Source organism: Budorcas taxicolor, chromosome 24, assembly GCF_023091745.1.
Source record: "Budorcas taxicolor isolate Tak-1 chromosome 24, Takin1.1, whole genome shotgun sequence".
In the NCBI taxonomy this organism is placed as follows: domain Eukaryota; kingdom Metazoa; phylum Chordata; class Mammalia; order Artiodactyla; family Bovidae; genus Budorcas; species Budorcas taxicolor.
Genome location: NC_068933.1, coordinates 38,228,922 through 38,248,772, shown reverse-complemented (window position 1 = coordinate 38,248,772; position 19,851 = coordinate 38,228,922). Strand labels below are relative to the sequence as shown.

General features: G+C 41.4%; 1 protein-coding gene across 1 annotated transcript in view; it reads right to left on the bottom strand.

Moving 5' to 3' along the window:
* Positions 1–19,851, bottom strand: part of PSD3 (pleckstrin and Sec7 domain containing 3) — a 482,251-nt gene that overhangs the window by 110,977 nt on the left and 351,423 nt on the right. Inside the window, exon 11 of the mRNA XM_052661313.1 lies at positions 9,841–9,884. Within this exon, the coding sequence (XP_052517273.1) occupies positions 9,841–9,884 (44 nt within the window). The remainder of the gene's footprint in view (positions 1–9,840; positions 9,885–19,851) is intronic.

Here is a 19,851-nt window from a genome sequence, read left to right as displayed (position 1 = left end):
GCAGATATTAATACAGTTAAAAAAAAACATAGTTGGAAGTATACTGGGGTCAAGACTGATGTTAGATGTTTTCAAAAGATGTATTATGAAAATTTTAATGGGAAACTAAAAATAACTTCCTCATTACTGATCAGGCTAAATTTTTCACCTAGGAAAATGTAGGTTTTTGTGTATATTACCATGTACACATACAAAATGCTCAGCAGAATCCAAACAACTATGGTCTAAAATGTCCCAGGTACTATGTTAGCCATTGTGTGCATATTCATGTAGAAATTATATTTATTATATTTCCTTCTAAGCAAAGGCTTAGCAATTGATATAGATGATATAAAATTCTAAATCATCAGCATATTAGGAAAAAACTTTCCTTATATCCCAGCCTCTATAGTTTTTTGTATCTCAGGGATTTAAAGTTACTTTGGAATGAGTGGGCTACTGACATTATAGCCACAGTCCATTTGCTCTCCAATCTGTTTGCTCAGCATATTCTGCAGTTAAAGATAATATTTGTAAATTATATTGCTTGCATCTTGTTTTTCTGAATATTAAAGCTGTTATAAGAATAAAATTCTTACAAATTCTAAGTATCCATCTCAATCTCATCATTGAGATGCCACTTACATAGAAAGCTGACATCTTTTTTTTTTTTTTTTAAACTTGCTCTTAATTTTAAAGCTAAAGTTTGGTGACAATGTGTCCAGTTTCCTATCTACCTGAGTTCAACATATTTGAGCTGGCTGAGAAAAATAGCTACTTACAGATTAAATGCTAAGCGTGAGCTATGATTCAGATTCTTCACAAAACTATACTTCAAAAAGTTAAGTGAGAGAACTTTCCTTAATTCTACACCCTGAAATCTTCCTATAAATATCAAAATCCAGGATTCACATTCAGTATCATTTTTAGGCAACAAATTTTTAAGCAAAATCAACTCTCCAGCTCAAAATCTAATTCAAGTTAATAATCACCTTTTTATGACTAAGACATTGCTGTTGTTTTGTTCCTTATCTTATACTCAAAGCATTTTCACTGAACTTCTAAACAGAACAATCAAACCAATAACATCCTTTATACTTTTACCTAATGCTCACATAGATCATCTTCTAAATTTGTGAGTTCCACCTAATATTAACATTAGAACTATCATTAAGATTCCAGCATGATTAGTATTCTTCAGTTAGGCATGTAAGTGTGACCAATTGAGTGATGATGATGGGGCCCAAGAAAAGAAAATCTGTCACTGCTTTATCTTTTTCCTCTTCTGTTTGCCATGGAGTGATGGGACTGGATGCCATGATCTTAGATTCTGAACGTTGAATTTCAAGTCAGTTTTTTCACTCTCCTCTTGCACCTTCATCAAGAGGCTCTTTAGTTCCTCTCCACATTCTTCCTTTAAAGTGGTATCATCTGCATATCTGAGGTTGTTGGTATTTCTCACAGCAATCTTGATTCCAGCTTGTGATTCATCCAGCCCAGCATTTCTCACGATGTACTCTGCATATACATGAAATAAGCAGGGTGACAATCTACAGTCTTAATGTACTCCTTTCCCAATTTTGAACCAGTCTGGTGTTCCACGTCTGGTTCTAACTGTTGCTTCTTGATCCACAGACAGGTTTCTCAGGAGGCAGGTATGGTGGTCTGGTACTCCTATCCATTTTTTTTTTTTTTAAATCCTTTTAAGAGTTTTCCACAGTTTGTTGTGATCCACACAGTCAAAGGCTTTATGGTAGTCAATGAAGTAGACGTTTTTCTAGAACTCCCTTGTTATCTCCATAATCCAACAAATGTTGGCAATTTGGTCTCGGGTTCCTCAACCTCTTTGAAACACTGCTTGTACATCTAAAAGGTCTCGATTCACCTACTGCTGAAGCCTAGCTTGAAGGATTTTGAGCATAACCTTACTATCATGTGTAATGAGCACAATTGTACAGTAGTTTGAACATCTTTGGCACCGCCCTTCTTTTGGGACTGGAATGAAAACTTATCTTTACTAGTCCTATGGTCACTGCTGCATTTTCCTAATTTGCTGGCATATTGCATGTAGCACTTTAACAGCATCATCTTTCAGGATTTGAAATAGCTCAGCTAGAATTCTATCACCTCCACTAGCCTTGTTTGTAGTGATGTTTCCTAAGGCCAATTTGCCTTCACACTCCAGGATGTCAGGCTCTAGGTGAGAGCACACTATTGTTATCCAGGTCATTAAGATCTTTCTCGTATAGTTCTTCTGTGTATTCTTGCACCTCTTCTTAATCTTCTCTGCTTCAGTTCAGTTCAGTTCAGTCGTGTCCAACTCTTTGTGACCCCATGAATTGTAGCACGTCAGGCCTCCCTGTCTATCACCAACTCTCGGAGTCTACTCAAACTCATGTCCATCGAGTCAGTGATGCCATCCAGCTATCTCATCCTCTGTCATCCCCTTCTCCTCCTGCCCCCAATCCCTCCCAGCATCAGTCTTTTCCAATGAGTCAACTCTTCTCATGAGGTGGCCAAAGTACTGGAGCTTCAGCTTTAGCATCATTCCTTCCAAAGAAATCCTAGGGCTGATCTCCTTTAGAATGGACTGGTTGGATCTCCTTGCAGTCCAAGGGACTCTCAAGAGTCTTCTCCAACACCACAGTTCAAAAGCATCAATTCTTCAGCGCTCAGCCTTCCTCACAGTCCAACTCTCACATCCATACATGACCACTGGAAAAACCACAGCCTTGAATAGACAGACCTTTGTTGGCAAAGTAATGTCTCTGCTTTTGAATATGCTATCTAGGTTGGTCATAACTTTCCTTTCAAGGAGTAAGCGTCTTTTAATTTCATGGCTGCACCATCTGCCGTGATTTTGGAGCCCAGAAAAATAAAGTCTGACACTGTTTCCACTGTTTCCCCATCTATTTCCCATGAAGTGATAAGACCGGATGCCATGATCTTCGTTTTCTGAATGTTGAGCTTTAAGCCAAGTTTTTCACTCTCCTCTTTCACTTTCATCAAGAGGCTTTTTAGTTCTTCTTCACTTTCTGCCATAAGGGTGGTATCATCTGCATATCTGAGGTTATTGATATTTCTCCCAGCAATCTTGATTCTAGCTTGTGCTTCATCCAGCCCAGCGTTTCTCATGATGTACTCTGCATAGAAGTTAAATAAGCAGGGAGACAATATACAGCCTTGATGTACTCCTTTTCCTATTTGGAACCAGTCTGTTGTTCCATGTCCAGTTCTAACTGTTGCTTCCTGACCTGCATACAGATTTCTCAAGAGGCAGGTCAGGTGGTCTGGTATTCCCATCTCTTTCAGAATTTTCCATAGTTTATTGTGATCCACACAGTCAAAGGCTTTGGCATAGTCAATAAAGCAGAAATAGATGTTTTTCTGGAACTCTCTTGCTTTTCCCATGATCCAGCAGATGTTGGCAATTTGATCTCTGGTTCTTCTGCCTTTTCTAAAACCAGCTTGAACATCTGGAAGTTCACGGTTCATGTATTGCTGAAGCCAGGCTTGGAGAATTTTGAGCATTACTTTATTTGCTTCAGTTAGGTCCTTTCTATTTCTGTCCTTTATCATGCCCATCCTTGCATGAAATATTCCGTTGATATCTCCAGTTTTCTTGAAGAGATCTCTAACTTTTCCCATTCTATTGTTAAGCTCTATTTCTTTGCATTGTTCTTTTAAGAAGCCCTTCTTATCTCTCCTTCACATACTCTGGAACTCTGCATTCAGTTGAGTATATGTTTGCCTTTCTCCCTTGCCTTTTGCTTCACTTCTTTCCTCAGTTATTTGGAAAGCCTCCTCAGACAACCATTTTGCCTTCTTCCATTTCTTTTTTGGGGGATGGTTTTGGTGACTGCCTCCTGTACAATGTTACTAACCTCCACTCACAGTTCTTCAGGAGCTCTATCAGATTTAATTCCTTGAATCTATTCATCACTTCCACTGTATAATCATAAGGGATTTGATTTAGGTCATACCCAAATTGCCTAGTGGTTTTCTCTATGTTATTCAATTTGAGCCTAAATTTTGCACTAAGGAGCTCGTGATCTGAGCCATAGTCAGCTCTTGGTTTTGCTGACTGTATACACCTTCTCCATCTTTGGCTGCAAAGAATATAATCAATCTGATTTCAGTACTGACCATCTGGTGATGTCCATATGTAGAGTCATCTCTTGTGTGGTTGGAAAAGGGTGCTTGCTATGACCAACGTGTTCACTTGACTAAACTGTTAGCCTTTGTCCTGCTTCATTTTGTACGCAAGGTCAAACTTGCCTATTATTCCAGGTATCTCTTCAGTTCCTACTTTTTCATTCCAGTCCCCTATGATGAAAAGGACATGCTTTGTTGGTGTTAGTTCTAGAAGGTCTTCATATAACCATTCAGCTTCAGCTTCAATGGCATCAGTGGTTGGGGCACAGAGTTGGATTACTGTGATGTCGAATGGTTTGCCTTAGAAATGAATCGAGATCACTCTGCAGTTTTGAGATTACCCCCAAGTACTGCATTTTGGACTCTTGTTGACTCTGAGGGCTACTCCATTTCCTGTAAGGTATTTTCGCCCATAGGAGTAGACATAACGGTCATCTGAACTAAACGCTCCCATTCCATTTTAGTTCACCGATTCCTAAAGATGTCGACATTCAGTCTTGCCATCTTCTGCCTGACCACATCCGATTTAGCCTGATTCATGAACCTAACATTCCAGGTTCCTCTGAAGTATTGCTGTTTACTGCACTGGATTTTACCTTCCCCACCAGATAGATCCACAGCTGATTCCCTCTTTGGCCCAGTCACTTTTTTCTTATTGGGGTGTGGGTGCTAAGTCGCTTCAGTTATATACGTCTCTTTGTGATGCTATGAACTATAGCCCCCCAGGCTCCTCTGTCTGGGGATTCTCCAGGCTAGAATACTAGAGTGGGCTGCCATTTACTTCTCCAGTGGACCATGTTTCGTCAGAACTCTAAACCATGACCAGCCCAACTTGGTGGCCCCGCCCAGCATGGTTCAGCACTTCATGGAGTTACACAAGCCCCTCTGCCACGACAAGGCTGGGATGCAAGAAGAGAACACTACCCAAACTAAAGTTCGTTTACAAAATGGTAAAGAGCCCAAACAATGGCCTACAGGTATTTAAAACCGCACTTCTTAAAGCTGAAGGCTTCCACAACATAGGATCCAAAAGTCAGAAAGGTCCATGTGCCGGGACATCACATGTCAGCCAGGACAATCTGATATAGGAGAGTAGACAGAAAACAATTTAATTTATAAGCAAAAACAAAGGCATTGAACTATTCTGGTAAATTGAGTTATAGAGTAATATAAAATAGCACAGATTATCCCATGATACAAGGTTGTAAAAATGCTTATTCAGAGTTAAAGAACAGCTATACATAATGAAAGCAAGGTCAGTGCTGCTGCAACCCAGACACTGGGGGAAGCAGGAGAGTGGAGGGCCCAAAAGTATATTATTTACATTTAATTCTACTGTGTGTTCTAACAACGAAGCTGGATACATGAATTTTTAATGCTTCTTACAATTAAATATTGTATTTAATCCTAAATACAATAAGAGCACTACATATGAAGGTCCAAAGTAGAAGAAGACCATTAATTTTCCTTCTGAATGATACTGCACTTATTTTATTTTCCCTTTTCTATTAATTGCTATATTCTCTGAAGGTCCACTGGTAGCTAAATTTTAAGCAATTCTAACTTAAGTTATAAGTGCCTCTTATCCACTTCAACTCACCTTACCATCCCATCCAAATCAGAAAGAGTAACCACCCTTTGTTTAAAAAAATAAGTAAATAAATAAAAACAAATGCGTTTGTCTATTAGACTGTAAGATTTCTTAGGCCAAGGAAAATGTCTTACTGCCGTTTCTTTTCTGTAAATTTCCAGCACACTGTCTAGTACAAAGAAGCTTTATGAATTAAGAACAACCTAACAAAGGAAGTGGGGAAGAAACAGTGATTGTCCTGCAGGAGGGCGCCGAGGCCTTCCACGGGCACCTGGCTGACTGTGTCCCTCACCACTGCTTTTATGTGTCTGTCCGGGTACAGTCCAGTCTGCTCCAGTTGCTCCCGTGTTATGTTCTTATTAGCTAAAGAACCTCTATCTTTTTCAAATGTGTATCTAGGTTTTACCACAGGGCCAGGCACAGAAATAGCTGCTTCAAAGGTTGTTTGTGGAATAGATGAATGACCAGAAGCGTTTCATGAGACTATAAATTTAACATAAATCTCTCTTAATATACATTCAGATGTGATCCCTGCCTAGCAAAGATTTGCTAAGAGTATGTGGCTACAGATACAAAAAGAAACGCATTTCAGTCAGTTCTAATGAGATGGATGAACCTAGAGCCTATTAAACACAGTGAAGTAAGTCAGAAAGAGAAAAACAATTATCGTGCATTAACATGGAATCTAGACAGACGGTACTGATGAACCTATTTGCAGGGCAGCAGTGGAGATGCAGACACAGGACAGACCTGTGGACACAGTGGAGGAAGGAGAGGGCGGGGCGAATCGAGAGAGGAGCACTGGAACACATGCATTATTCTATGTAAAACAGATGGCCAGTGGGAATTTGCTGTATAATGCAGGGAGCTCAAACTGGTGCTCTGTGACAACCTAGAGGGGTGGGAGGGAGGTTCGAGAGGGAGGAGACATATGTATGTGCTGTGCTGTGCTTACTTGCTCAGTCGTGTACAGCTCTTTCCGATCCCATGGACTGCAGCCCGCCAGGCTCCTCTGTCCATGGGATTCTCCGTGCAAGAATACTGGAGTGGGTGGCCATGCCCTCCTCCAGGGGATCTTCCCAAAGCAGGGACTGAACCCAGGTCTCCCACCTTGCAGGTGGATTCTTTGCCATCTGAGCTACCAGGGAAGCCCACGAATACTGGAGTGGGTAGCCTATCCCTTCTCCAGGGGATCTTTCCAACCCAGGAATTGAACCAGGGTCTTCGGCACTGCAGGCAGATTCTTTACCAGCTGAACTACCAGGGAAGCCCGGACATACGTATACCTATGGCTGATTCATGTTGATGTATGGCAGAAAACAATACAATATTATAAAGCAATTATCTTTCAATTAAAAAATAAATAATAATAATAAAAAGGAGTGTGTGGCTACAGAGAAGTGAGGCAACATGGTACTGCCAAGGGGAGCCAGGATTGCTAGAAAAACAAGTCCTAGCTTTGTCTCTACACTAGCTCTGTGACTCTGGATTTGTTAATAAATGCTTCTTGGCTTCATTTACCTAGTACATGAAATGGGAATACTGGAATGTACTTTCCAAAAAATTTTTCTTCAGTATGGATTGCTATTCAGTAGAACTCTATATATTTTAAAAAGATAAAAATGGGGCTACTTTGGTTATTTGAAGTAGGTGTCATGCTTGTGTGAGGTAGAAGTGGGTCCCGGTCATGCTTCCCTTTCCCCTCACTCACATCACCTAGGGAGGTCCCTAAACATCTCCCTGAACCCTAGGGCTCCATGGAACCCGGTTAGAAACCTATGAATAGACCTACCTAAGGAAGTAAAAGACCTGTAGTTGGAAAAGCATGAGATATGGTGAAAGGAACTGAAGATGACACAAACAAACGCAGAGATACAGCATGTTCTTAGACTGGAAGACCTAATAGTATTAAAATGATCATACTACCTGAGACAATCTACAGACTCAATGTAAATCCTGTCAAAATATGGCATCTTAAAGTTTATATAGAAACATGAAAGAGCCCAAACAGACAAAACAATCTTGAGAAAGAAGAACAGAACTGGGGAATCACACTTCCTGGCTTCAGACTACACTACAAAGCTACAGTAATCAAAACAGTATGGCACTGGCACAAAAACAGATACACAGATCAATGGAACACGACAGAAATGCAGAAATAAACCTACACACTCACGGTCAGTTAATCTATGACAAAGGAGGTAAGAATATACAATAGAGAAAAGACAGTCCCTTCAAAAAGTGGTGCTGTGAAAACTGGACAGCTACATGTAAAAGAACGAAATTAGAACATCTGAACACCATATACAAAAATAAAGTCGACGTTGGGATTAAAGACCTCAATGGAAGACTAGATACCATAAAACTCCTAGAAGAAAACATAGGCAGAACATTCTTTGACATAAACCATAGCAATATTTTTTTTGTATCCATCTCCTAAGGTTAAAGAAATAAAAGCAAAAATAAACATGTGAAGCCTTTAAACTTAAAAGGTTTTGCATAGCAAAACAAACCACTGAGAAAACACAAAGACAACCCACTGAATGGGAGAAAATATTTGCAAATGATAAAAAAAAAAAATGGACAGAAGACCTGAATAGACATTTTTCCAGAGAGAATATGCAGATGGCCAAGAGGCACATGAAAACATGGTTAACATCAGTAACCATATGGGAAATGCAAATCAAAATCATGATGAGCTATCACTTCACAGCTGTGACAATGGTTGTCATCAAAAAGAACACAAATAACAAATGCTGGTGAAGATGTGGAGAAAAGGGAACCCTCAGACACTGTTGGTGGGAATGTAAACTGGAGCTGCCACTGTGAGAACAGTACGGAGATTTCTCAAAAAACTAAAGCTAGAACTTCCATATGATTCAGTAATCCCACTGCTGGGTAAATATCTAGGAAAAAAGCACTAATTCAAAAAGATATATGCACTCCAATGTTTCTAGCAGCACTATTTATAACTGCCAAGATATGGAAGCAACCTAAGTGTCTATCAATCAATGAATGGATAAAGAAGATGTGACGTATATACACAATGGAACACTGCTCAGCCACATACGGAATGAAATTTTCCATTTGCAGCAACATGGATGGACCGCAAGGGCAGTATGCTAAGTGACAAGTCAGAGAGAGAAAGACAAATACCGTGTGATTCCACTTAAATGTGGAATCTAAAAAATACAGCAAACTACTAACTACAGCAAGAAGGAAGCAGATTCATAGATGCAGAAAACAAACCAGTGGGGAGCGGGAAGGTGGGAGGGACAATACAAGGGGAGAAGATTAAGGGGTACAGACTGCTAGGTACAAAATAAACCACATGGATATATTGTACAACATGGAGAAAACAGCCAGAACTTAATAACTAAGGATGGAATCTACCCTTTAAAAACTGTGTATCACTATGTTGTATACCTGTAATTTATATAATATTGGACATCAAGTATACTTCAATAAAAATAAAATAAAAGAGCACCAAGGTTCCTCCTATGCAAGTGAATATTATCCTACAAATTTTCCAGCAGCACCTTTCCTATAACTATTGTCTAAACTTACACAATTGTGCGAAATCTTTTAGGAAACGCGACTTCTTGCATTGCTGTTGCTATTCTTTCTGTGGACTTCATTACATACAAGTACTATACTCCTCCAAAGCTTATCTATCAATATCCTGGTAGAATTAGTATCATAGGAGATAGGATTAGAAAATCTTGATCTATAATGATAAGAAGGAGATCATTAAAATAAGTGTATGGCACCCACATCATGTGTATTAGATTTTGGAAAAAAATTTGGAATTTTTTACCTACTTTACTCATATTTTCTTTCTGAATGCCATTTTTAAAAAAATAAAAAGATAATTAATTGTAGATAGGCATCGCAAACAGTTTAAAATAATAGGAGCATGCTGGTACCAAGAAAAAGACATGGAATACTCAGGGTTTACGTGTCTTACACAGAGAAGGTAAGACCCCGGTGGTGTAAAATGAGAACTGGCTGTGCAGTTAAACCCTTCTCCAGGATCACTGGTGAGGCACAAAGAAAGGCAGCAGGAAAAGAGCACACAGTCCATTCACTAACAGGCGGGCATGCAGCATACTCACACTGCCCATTCGAGCTTCTCATTCTTGATTGAGTTGTACAGCGCCTGGAAGGAGAGAAAACAAGATGGGATTACTCTCTTCATCCTGCTCTACATTGGTAACTCAGCAAATGACAAAAGCCAAAAGGCTTGACTGAGTCAGCCAGCGGCTCCCAGGACCCTCGCAGGTCATCCTGTTGGTGCTGCAGGAACGGGGAAGACACCGGTGAGCTAAAGACACAGGGCAGGCAGCCGTCAGAGCTACACAGAGACGTCCCACGAGGCAGAAAACGTCTTTCGTAACTACGACACACAACACCGGGCTGCGTTCTACCACAGCAAAACACAGGATGGACTAGAATTACATCATGTCGTCTACTTTTCTTATTCAAAATGTGGTCATATAGCTTCACTTTAGAAACTACAACTTCCAAATTGCCTTTGGAATGCTTGGTTACAGATTTTACGTTACTTAAGATGCAATTCATACCTTTTCATTAATGGAGTAGGTATAACAGTTCTCATAACAACTTAATGAGCAAGAGAAATGGAAAGGAGACTGAAGCCCAATTACGGGAAACTATCTCAGAGTAATTTCAGAGTTTCTCTATCGATGACTTGGGCAACTTGTCTTGGTCTCACCTCATAATTCTGCCTTACAGTTAGTGAGTGTTACCCTGATGTGTGTGAGGTGGTGGAGGGGGAGACAGAAAGTTCCCTTAGAGCCGTGACAATCATAGACAAGATAGCATGTAAGACCGCCTCACCAGGCTCCAGCTCTGGGAATCAACACATTAAACTTTTTGTAATCAAGTTGTTCCACCAAGACAACTAACCTAAGAAAAACTTACCTCACACCTCTAGCTTCTTAATTTTGAGTAAGATGTTTATAATGTAAGAAAACACAAGTGCATCTCTAAGACAGAAAACGAAAACTGCAAACTGCACTGAAGAAAGGGTAAATAGGTGCAGAATAACAGTATGAGGAGTCGGAGCATTTTTTTTTAAAGAGAGATTTGGAATTATTAGACTCATCTCATTTACTTTAAGACAGGAAAAGTGGGATGAGATGCTATCAAACAACTCATCTTCCAAGTGAGGAAATGGCAGGGTCAGACTGTTCCCCGGGTAGCACAGCAGAGCAGAGCAGAACTGCCTTGTGGACTATTTTCTGCCTTTTAACACGTCTGGCCTAAGTGGGAGAGGCAGTCTACGTGTGTGTAATCAGAAAGACTGCACACAGGTAGTAAAGCCCCTTTCTAGCAAAACTCACTGCAATTCAGGACAAAGATGCTTGGGTACAGATTTTACGTTACTTAAGATGCAATACGTGCATCTTTAGCCACATCTTGACGGACTCCATGGGATTTCTTCAGTGTGGCTATAGTAGTCAGTTTAACTACTGGGTAGCTAATAAAATGTAGGACACATTTTAGCATATCAGGACATCAAATACAGAAATTATCATGTCATCAAATATAGAAATGGTAAAACAGCAAAAGAAAATAAGGGGTAAATCAAGACACAGAGATCGTGTTATAAATTGAATGCTCTTTTCAAAGAACTCAAATTTACTGAAGAAGTAGGACAACCTTAGTTAATGTCTCTTGAGGCTGCACGTACAGAAGTTCAGGGTCAATGTCTGGTTCCAGCCTCAGGAGACTCTTGCTATAAGTGTCTTTAAGTGGATTCTACTACTTGTAAGAGCTGCCTTGAACCCACAAGTAATAGTGGGTTTTTGAGAACAGACAGATCATTCATGGTTCTTTATATACTAACACACACAATACTAACCGGAGAAATTTAACAATTGTTAAAGATAAAAAACTATCTATTTATAAAGGTAGAAAATGATATCTAGGCAACTAGAAAATGTCAAATAAAGTCAATTCTGCCCTAGATCAACTTTTTCAAATGTTTTGCTCTTAAGAATAGTTTGCTTGAAGAGATAACTCAGTTTCAAATTGGAACATTCTTGTTACTCTGTCAGCTATACATCACACAACAAAAAGTTATTATACAGGATCCTGTAAAATTCAACAAACCTGTTATACCAGAAGCCAAAGTCCTGTTCGTATGTGATTATGTGTGTGTATATATATATATATATATATATATGGCAAAAAATTGAATCCTTATTCTTTTCAATGACAAAATTACAAAGGGATTTTCCTGAATCTTTTTAATGCTTTATGATAATGGATTACTAAAAGAAAATCTGTTTTGAAAGTGCATCCAACACTCACATACCCTGATCAAACTTTATTATCACCAAAGAGGGGGAGGGATGTAGCCAAAGATAATTCTAAACATGCACACCTCCCACAGGATTTGACGAGCAGCTCTGGAGGTGTACTAAACCAAACCTGAGAGTGAATGAAGATGCAACTTCTAATTATCATTTATGCTGACACAATACTCCAAACCCTTACATACAAACATAAATATACACACATACACACACAAACATGCACATGTATTTTTCCATTTCATTCATTACGAGGGTAGAATTGGTCAATAAGGTGTCATGAGTATTTATACAGAGCACATTCCTCCTAAAATGTCTTTTCTACACCTTAAGATTACCTTCCACTTGCCTGTCTGCTGTGTCCTTTTATTTTCTTAAATTTAACTTTTATTTTATCTTGGAATATAGTTAGTGTACAATACTGTGTTATTTTCACGTGTACAGCAAAGTGTTTCAATTATATATATGGCTGCTGTGTCTTACGTAAGGTTGAATAACATTATTCAAACTATAAATGTATTTAAATACAAAATAGCCACTATATTCCATTTTTTTTAAATCAAGGCATAATTGCCAAACCTAGAAAGCATATTAAAAAGCCAGAGACATGACTCTGCTGACAAAGGACTGTATAGTCAAAGCTATGGTTTTCCAGTTTCAGTTTCAGTTCAGTCACTCAGTCGTGTCTGACTCTTTGCGACCCCATGAATCGCAGCACACCAGGCCTCCCTGTCCATCACCAACTCCCGGAGTTCATTCAGACTCGCGTCTGTCCAGTCAGTGATGCCATCCAGCCATCTCATCCTCTGTCGTCCCCTTCTCCTGCTGTCCCCAATCCCTCCCAGCATCAGAGTCTTTTCCAATGAGTCAACTCTTCACATGAGGTGGCCAAAATACTGGAGTTTCAGCTTTAGCATCATTCCTTCCAAAGAAATCCCAGGGCTGATCTCCTTCAGAATGGACTGGTTGGATCTCCCTGTAGCCCAAGGGACTCTCAAGAGTCTTCTCCAACACCACAGTTCAAAAGCATCAATTCTTCGGCACTCAGCTTTCATCACAGTCCAACTCTCACATCCATACATGACTACTGGAAAAACCATAGCCTTGACTAGATGGACCTTAGTCGGCAAAGTAATGCCTCTGCTTTTGAATATGCTATCTAGGTTGGTCATAACTTTCCTTTCAAGGAGTAAGCGTCTTTTAATTTCATGGCTGCAGTCACCATCTGCAGTGATTTTGGAGCCCAAAAAATAAAGTCTGACACTGTTTCCATTGTTTCCCCATCTATTTCCCATGAAGTGATAAGACCGGATGCCATGATCTTCATTTTCTGAATGTTGAGCTTTAAGCCAACTTTTTCACTCTCCACTTTTACTTTCATCAAGAGGCTTTTGAGTTCTTCTTCACTTTCTGCCATAAGGGTGGTGTCATCTGCATATCTGAGGTTAGTGATATTTCTCCCGACAATCTTGATTCCAGCTTGTGTTTCTTCCAGTCCAGCGTTTCTCATAATGTACTCTGCATAGAAGTTAAATAAGCAGGGTGACAATATACAGCCTTGACGTACTCCTTTTCCTGTTTGGAACCAGTCTGTTGTTCCATGTCCAGTTCTAACTGTTGCTTCCTGGCCTGCATACAGATTTCTCAAGAGGCAGGTCAGGTGGTCTGGTATTCCCATCTCTTGAAGAATTTTCCAGTTTATTGTGATCCACACAGTCAAAGGCTTTGGCATAGTCAATAAAACAGAAAGAGATGTTTCTCTGGAACTCTCTTGCTTTTTCCATGATCCAGCGGATGTTGGCAATTTGATCTCTGGTTCCTCTACCTTTTCTAAAACCAGCTTGAACATCATGTATATATGTGAGAGATGGACCATAAGGAAGGCTGAGTGCCAAAGAATTGATGCTTTCGAAATGTTTGATGTTGGAGAAGACATTTGAGAGTCTGCTCGACTGCAAGGAGAAAAAATCAGTCCATCCTAAAAGAAATCAGTCCTGAATATTCATTGGAAGGACTGATGCTGAAGTTGAAGCTCTGATACTTTGGCCAACTGATGCGAAAAGCCAACTCACTGGAAAAGACCCTGATGCTGGGAAAGACTGAAGGGAAAGGGATAAGGGGTCAGCAGAGGATGAGATGGTCAGATAGCATCACTATCTCAACAGACATGAATCTGAGCAAACTCTGGGAGACAATGGAGGAGAGAGGAGTTGGGTGTGCTACAGTCCATGGGGTCACATAGTTGGACACGACAGTGATTGAACAACAACATAACAGACATACAACATTAGGATCAGGTACACAAGATAATGATTTATTATTTGTACTAAACTCCCTGGTGAGCAAAAATTTAAGTAGAAATAATTTCCCCCTGTTAATACTGTAAACATATCCCTCAACAAAAAACAGCCATATATGACAATCCCACAGCTAATACCCATAGAGGTCGTAACAATTTACATTAGAAAACTGAAAGCTTTTGTTCTAATATCAGGAACAAGACAAGGATGTCCACTGTTACTGTTTTTATTCAACATCATATTGGAATTCCTGGCCAGAGATATTAGCCAAGAGAAAGAAATAAAAGGAATTTAAACTGGAAAAGATGTAAAATTGTCACTACTTTGAGATAACATGATATTATATACAGAAAACCTTAGACTCTACAAAAAAAAAACTAGTTAAATTTTTAAAACTAGCTTAAAAATTCAATAAAGTTGCAGGATATGAAATTAATATACAAAAATCTGTTGATTTCTAAACACTAATAATGAACTATCAGAAAGAAAAATGAAGAAAGCAATCCCATTTGTAATGTCATCTTTAAGAATAAAATGTCTAGGAATACATTTAATGAAGGAAGTAAAAAATCTGTATTATAAGAAACTCATGAAAATAATTGAAGATGACCAAATAAATTGAAAGACTTTCTGTATTCGTGGATTAGAAGAGTGAATATCATTAAAATGTGCTATAATACCCAAAGCAATCTACAGATTCAGTGTACTACGTATCAAAATTCCAGTGGCATTTTTCACAGAAATAGGATAAACAATCCTAGACTTTGTGTGGAACTGAAAAAGACCCCAAGCAGCAAAAGCAATTTTGAGAAAGGATGAAAAAAGCTAGAGGCATTATGCTCCCCAATTTCAAAGCATATTACAAAGCTACAGTAATCAAAACGGTATGACAGTGACACCAAAACAGACATCCCGACCAATGGAACAGGACAGAGGGCCGGAGTAAGCCCACACATGTGTGGCCAGCTGACTTGCGACAAAGGAGCCTTGACCATACAATGGGGCAAGGACAGTCTCTTCAATAAGTGGTGTCAGGACAACTGAACAGCCACATGCAGAAGAATGCAACTGAACAATTATTTACACCAGATGCAAAATTTAACTCAAAGCAGATTAAAGATCTGAATGTAAGACCTAAAACCATAACACTCCTAGAAGAAAGCACAGGCAGTAACTCCTTGATGTTGGTCTTGGTGATGATTTTTTAGATTCGACACTAGAAGTAAGGGCAACAAAAGCAAAAGTAAACCAGTGAGATTGCTCAAACTAAGAAGCTTCTGCACAGGAAAGGAAGTCATCAAAATGAGAAAGCAATGCACTGAATTGGGAAAATATTTGCCAACCATATGTCTGATAAGGAGTCAATATCTACACTATACCACGAATTCACACAACTCAATCACCAAGAAGCCAAGAGTTCAATCAAAATATGGACGGGGAATCTGAATAGACATTTTTCTTTTTTCCAGAGAGGACATAGAGATGACCAACAGGCAAATGAAAATTTAAAAAATGAAGATATATTCAGTATCACTAATCTTCAAGGAAATGCAAACCAGAACTAGAGTGAGATATCACTTCAGACCTGTCAGAATGGCTATTATCAAAAGAAAAGAAATAACAAGTGGTGGCAAAGATGTGGAGAAAGGGGAACCCTTGTGCACTGCTGGTGGGAATGTAAACGTATGCAGCCACTAGGGGAAACAGTATGGAGTTTCTGAGAAAAATTAAAACTAGAACTGTCAGATGATCCTGCAATTCCATGTCTGGGTATTTATCGAAGGAAACAAAAACACTAATTATAACATATATTGAAAAGATATATGGACCCCTATGTGTACTGTAGCATTACTGATAATACTCATAATATTGAAGATATAGAAACAATGCATATGCCCCTGAACAGATAAAAACTACTCTCTCTCTCCCTGTGTGTATGTGTGTGCATGCGCACACACACGTGTGCTCACCCATGTCTGACTCTCTATGACCCCATGGACTGTGGTCCGCCAGGCTCCTCTGTCCATGGAATTTTCCAGGCAAGAATACTGGAATGGGCTGCCATTTCCAACTCCAGGGGATCTTTCTGACCCAAGGATTGAACCCATGTCTCCTGTGTCTCCTGTGATGGCAGATGGATTCTTTACCACTGAGCCACCTGGAAAACTATATATATATATACACACACACACCAGAAAATAATCATCCATAAAAACAAAATCTCACCATTTGCAACAAGATGGATGAACTTTCTGCCTATTTTTCTAAGTGAAATGAGTCAGAAGGATGAATACCATGTGATATCATATTTGTGGAAACTAAAACAAAACCAAACCACACAAAACCCTCAAGTTCTTACTGAGAAAAGATGGGTAGGATTGGCCAGAGGGTGGGTAGGGACAGGGGACTGGGAGAAATGAGCAAAGGGGGTTAAAAAGTACAACCTTCCAGTCCTAACATAGATGTCATGGGAGGTATGTGCCGCATGGTGACTAGAGTTAATGATACTGTATTGCATATTCGAAAGCTTGCTAACAGAGTAGATTTTAAAAGTCCTCTCACAAGAAAAAAAATTTTGCAAGCTAAGGTGATGGGTTTTTAACTAGAGTTATAACAGTGATCATTTCATGATGCATGTAAAGATCAAATCATTGTGGTTCTGAAACTAATGTAATAATATATGTCAGTCACACCTCAATTTAACAAAAAACCTGTGAACATATCCTAATGAGTTAATTTGAATATCAAGTCTAAATGCTGGTCCAATATCAAAACCTGACTAACCCTCATCAGTAAGCAGGTCACATGGATGAGTGCAGGAGCCAGGGAGAGACACCCCGAGGGGCAGGGGACCCAGCTATAGCCTGGCTTCACCCAGGTGGGCATGTGGGTTCACTGTGGCTGGCTCTGGTTGTTTTTCAGAAGTAGCTAGAAGTATAAATTATACAAGGCACACGGATTTTCAAGTGTGACAACAAAAAGAGCAACAACAACAACACCCCATTGTGGGCAGAGCAAACGTGTGTTATCCAAGAGGACGTCGGGGTGAAGCCCACTGTGGGCAGAGCAAACACGTGTTATCCAAGAGGACGTCGGGGTGAAGCCCACTGTGGGCAGACTAACCGTGTTATCCAACAGGATGTCGGACTGAAGCCCACTGTGGGCAGAGCAAACGTGTGTTACCCAAGAGGACGTCGGGGTGAAGCCCACTGTGGGCAGAGCAAACGTGTGTTATCCAAGAGGACGTCGGGGTGAAGCCCACTGTGGGCAGAGCAAACACGTGTTATCCAAGAGGACGTCGGGATGAAGCCCACTGTGGGCAGAGCAAACACGTGTTATCCAAGAGGACGTCGGGATGAAGCCCACTGTGGGCAGACTAACCGTGTTATCCAAGAGGACGTCGGGCTGAAGCCCACTGTGGGCAGAGCAAACATGTGTTATCCAAGAGGACGTCGGGCTGAAGCCCACTGTGGGCAGACTAACCGTGTTATCCAAGAGGACGTCAGACTGAAGCCCACTGTGGGCAGACTAACCGTGTTATCCAAGAGGACGTCGGGCTGAAGCCCACTGTGGGCAGAGCAAACATGTGTTATCCAAGAGGACGTCGGGGTGAAGCCCACTGTGGGCAGACTAACCGTGTTATCCAAGAGGACGTTGGGCTGAAGCCCACTGTGGGCAGAGCAAACATGTGTTATCCAAGAGGACGTCGGGGTGAAGCCCACTGTGGGCAGACTAACCGTGTTATCCAAGAGGACGTCGCACTGAAGCCCACTGTGGGCAGACTAACCGTGTTATCCAAGAGGACGTCGGGGTGAAGCCCACTGTGGGCAGAGCAAACACGTGTTATCCAAGAGGACGTCGGGCTGAAGCCCACTGTGGGCAGACTAACCGTGTTATCCAAGAGGACGTCGGGCTGAAGCCCACTGTGGGCAGAGCAAACGTGTTATCCAAGAGGACGTCGGGCTGAAGCCCACTGTGGGCAGACTAACCGTGTTATCCAAGAGGACGTCAGACTGGAGCCCACCGTGGGCAGACTAACCGTGTTATCCAAGAGGACGTCGGGCTGAAGCCCACTGTGGGCAGAGCAAACATGTGTTATCCAAGAGGACGTCGGGGTGAAGCCTACTGTGGGCAGACTAACCGTGTTATCCAAGAGGACGTCGGGCTGAAGCCCACTGTGGGCAGAGCAAACGTGTTATCCAAGAGGACGTCGGGGTGAAGCCCACTGTGGGCAGACTAACCGTGTTATCCAAGAGGACGTCGGGCTGAAGCCCACTGTGGGCAGAGCAAAGATGTGTTATCCAAGAGGACGTCGGGCTGAAGCCCACTGTGGGCAGAGCAAACATGTGTTATCCAAGAGGACGTCGGGGTGAAGCCCACTGTGGGCAGACTAACCGTGTTATCCAAGAGGATGTCGGACTGAAGCCCCTGTGGGCAGAGTAACCGTGTGTTATCCAAGAGGACGTCAGACTGAAGCCCACTGTGGGCAGAGCAAACATGTGTTATCCAAGAGGACGTCGGGCTGAAGCCCACTGTGGGCAGAGCAAACGTGTTATCCAAGAGGACGTTGGGCTGAAGCCCACTGTGGGCAGAGCAAACACATGTTATCCAAGAGGACGTCGGGGTGAAGCCCACTGTGGGCAGACTAACCGTATTATCCAAGAGGACGTCGGGCTGAAGCCCACTGTGGGCAGAGCAAACATGTGTTATCCAACAGGACGTCGGGCTGAAGCCCACTGTGGGCAGAGCAAACATGTGTTATCCAACAGGACGTCGGGCTGAAGCCCACTGTGGGCAGAGCAAACATGTGTTATCCAAGAGGACGTCGGACTGAAGCCCACTGTGGGCAGAGCAAAGATGTGTTATCCAAGAGGACGTCGGACTGAAGCCCACTGTGGGCAGACTAACCGTGTTATCCAAGAGGACGTCGGGGCTGAAGCCCACTGTGGGCAGACTAACCGTGTTATCCAACAGGACATCGGGGCTGAAGCCCACTGTGGGCAGACTAACCATGTTATCCAACAGGACATCGGGGCTGAAGCCCACTGTGGGCAGACTAACCGTGTTATCCAACAGGACATCGGGGCTGAAGCCCACTGTGGGCAGACTAACCGTGTTATCCAACAGGACATCGGGGCTGAAGCCCACTGTGGGCAGACTAACCGTGTTATCCAACAGGACATCGGGGCTGAAGCCCACCGTGGGCAGACGAAACTTGTGTTATCTAACAGGACATCGGGGCTGAAATTCGGATAGGAACGAAATTATTAGAAAACTGCAGGGAAGGATCCATGGGAGTCCTAGATAGAGAACAGATAACAGCAAAACGTCCTGGTTTGTGATTGGAAACTGACGCTTCAAGTATGCGATCCTTCCTTTGGAGAGATTTCTGTGCCTCTGTGATGATGTTCAAGCCATTTCTCAGTACTGATGCCCTGGTGATGATGATAAGACAGCTGTCTACGAGGCCGTGTTTCGTGAGGCA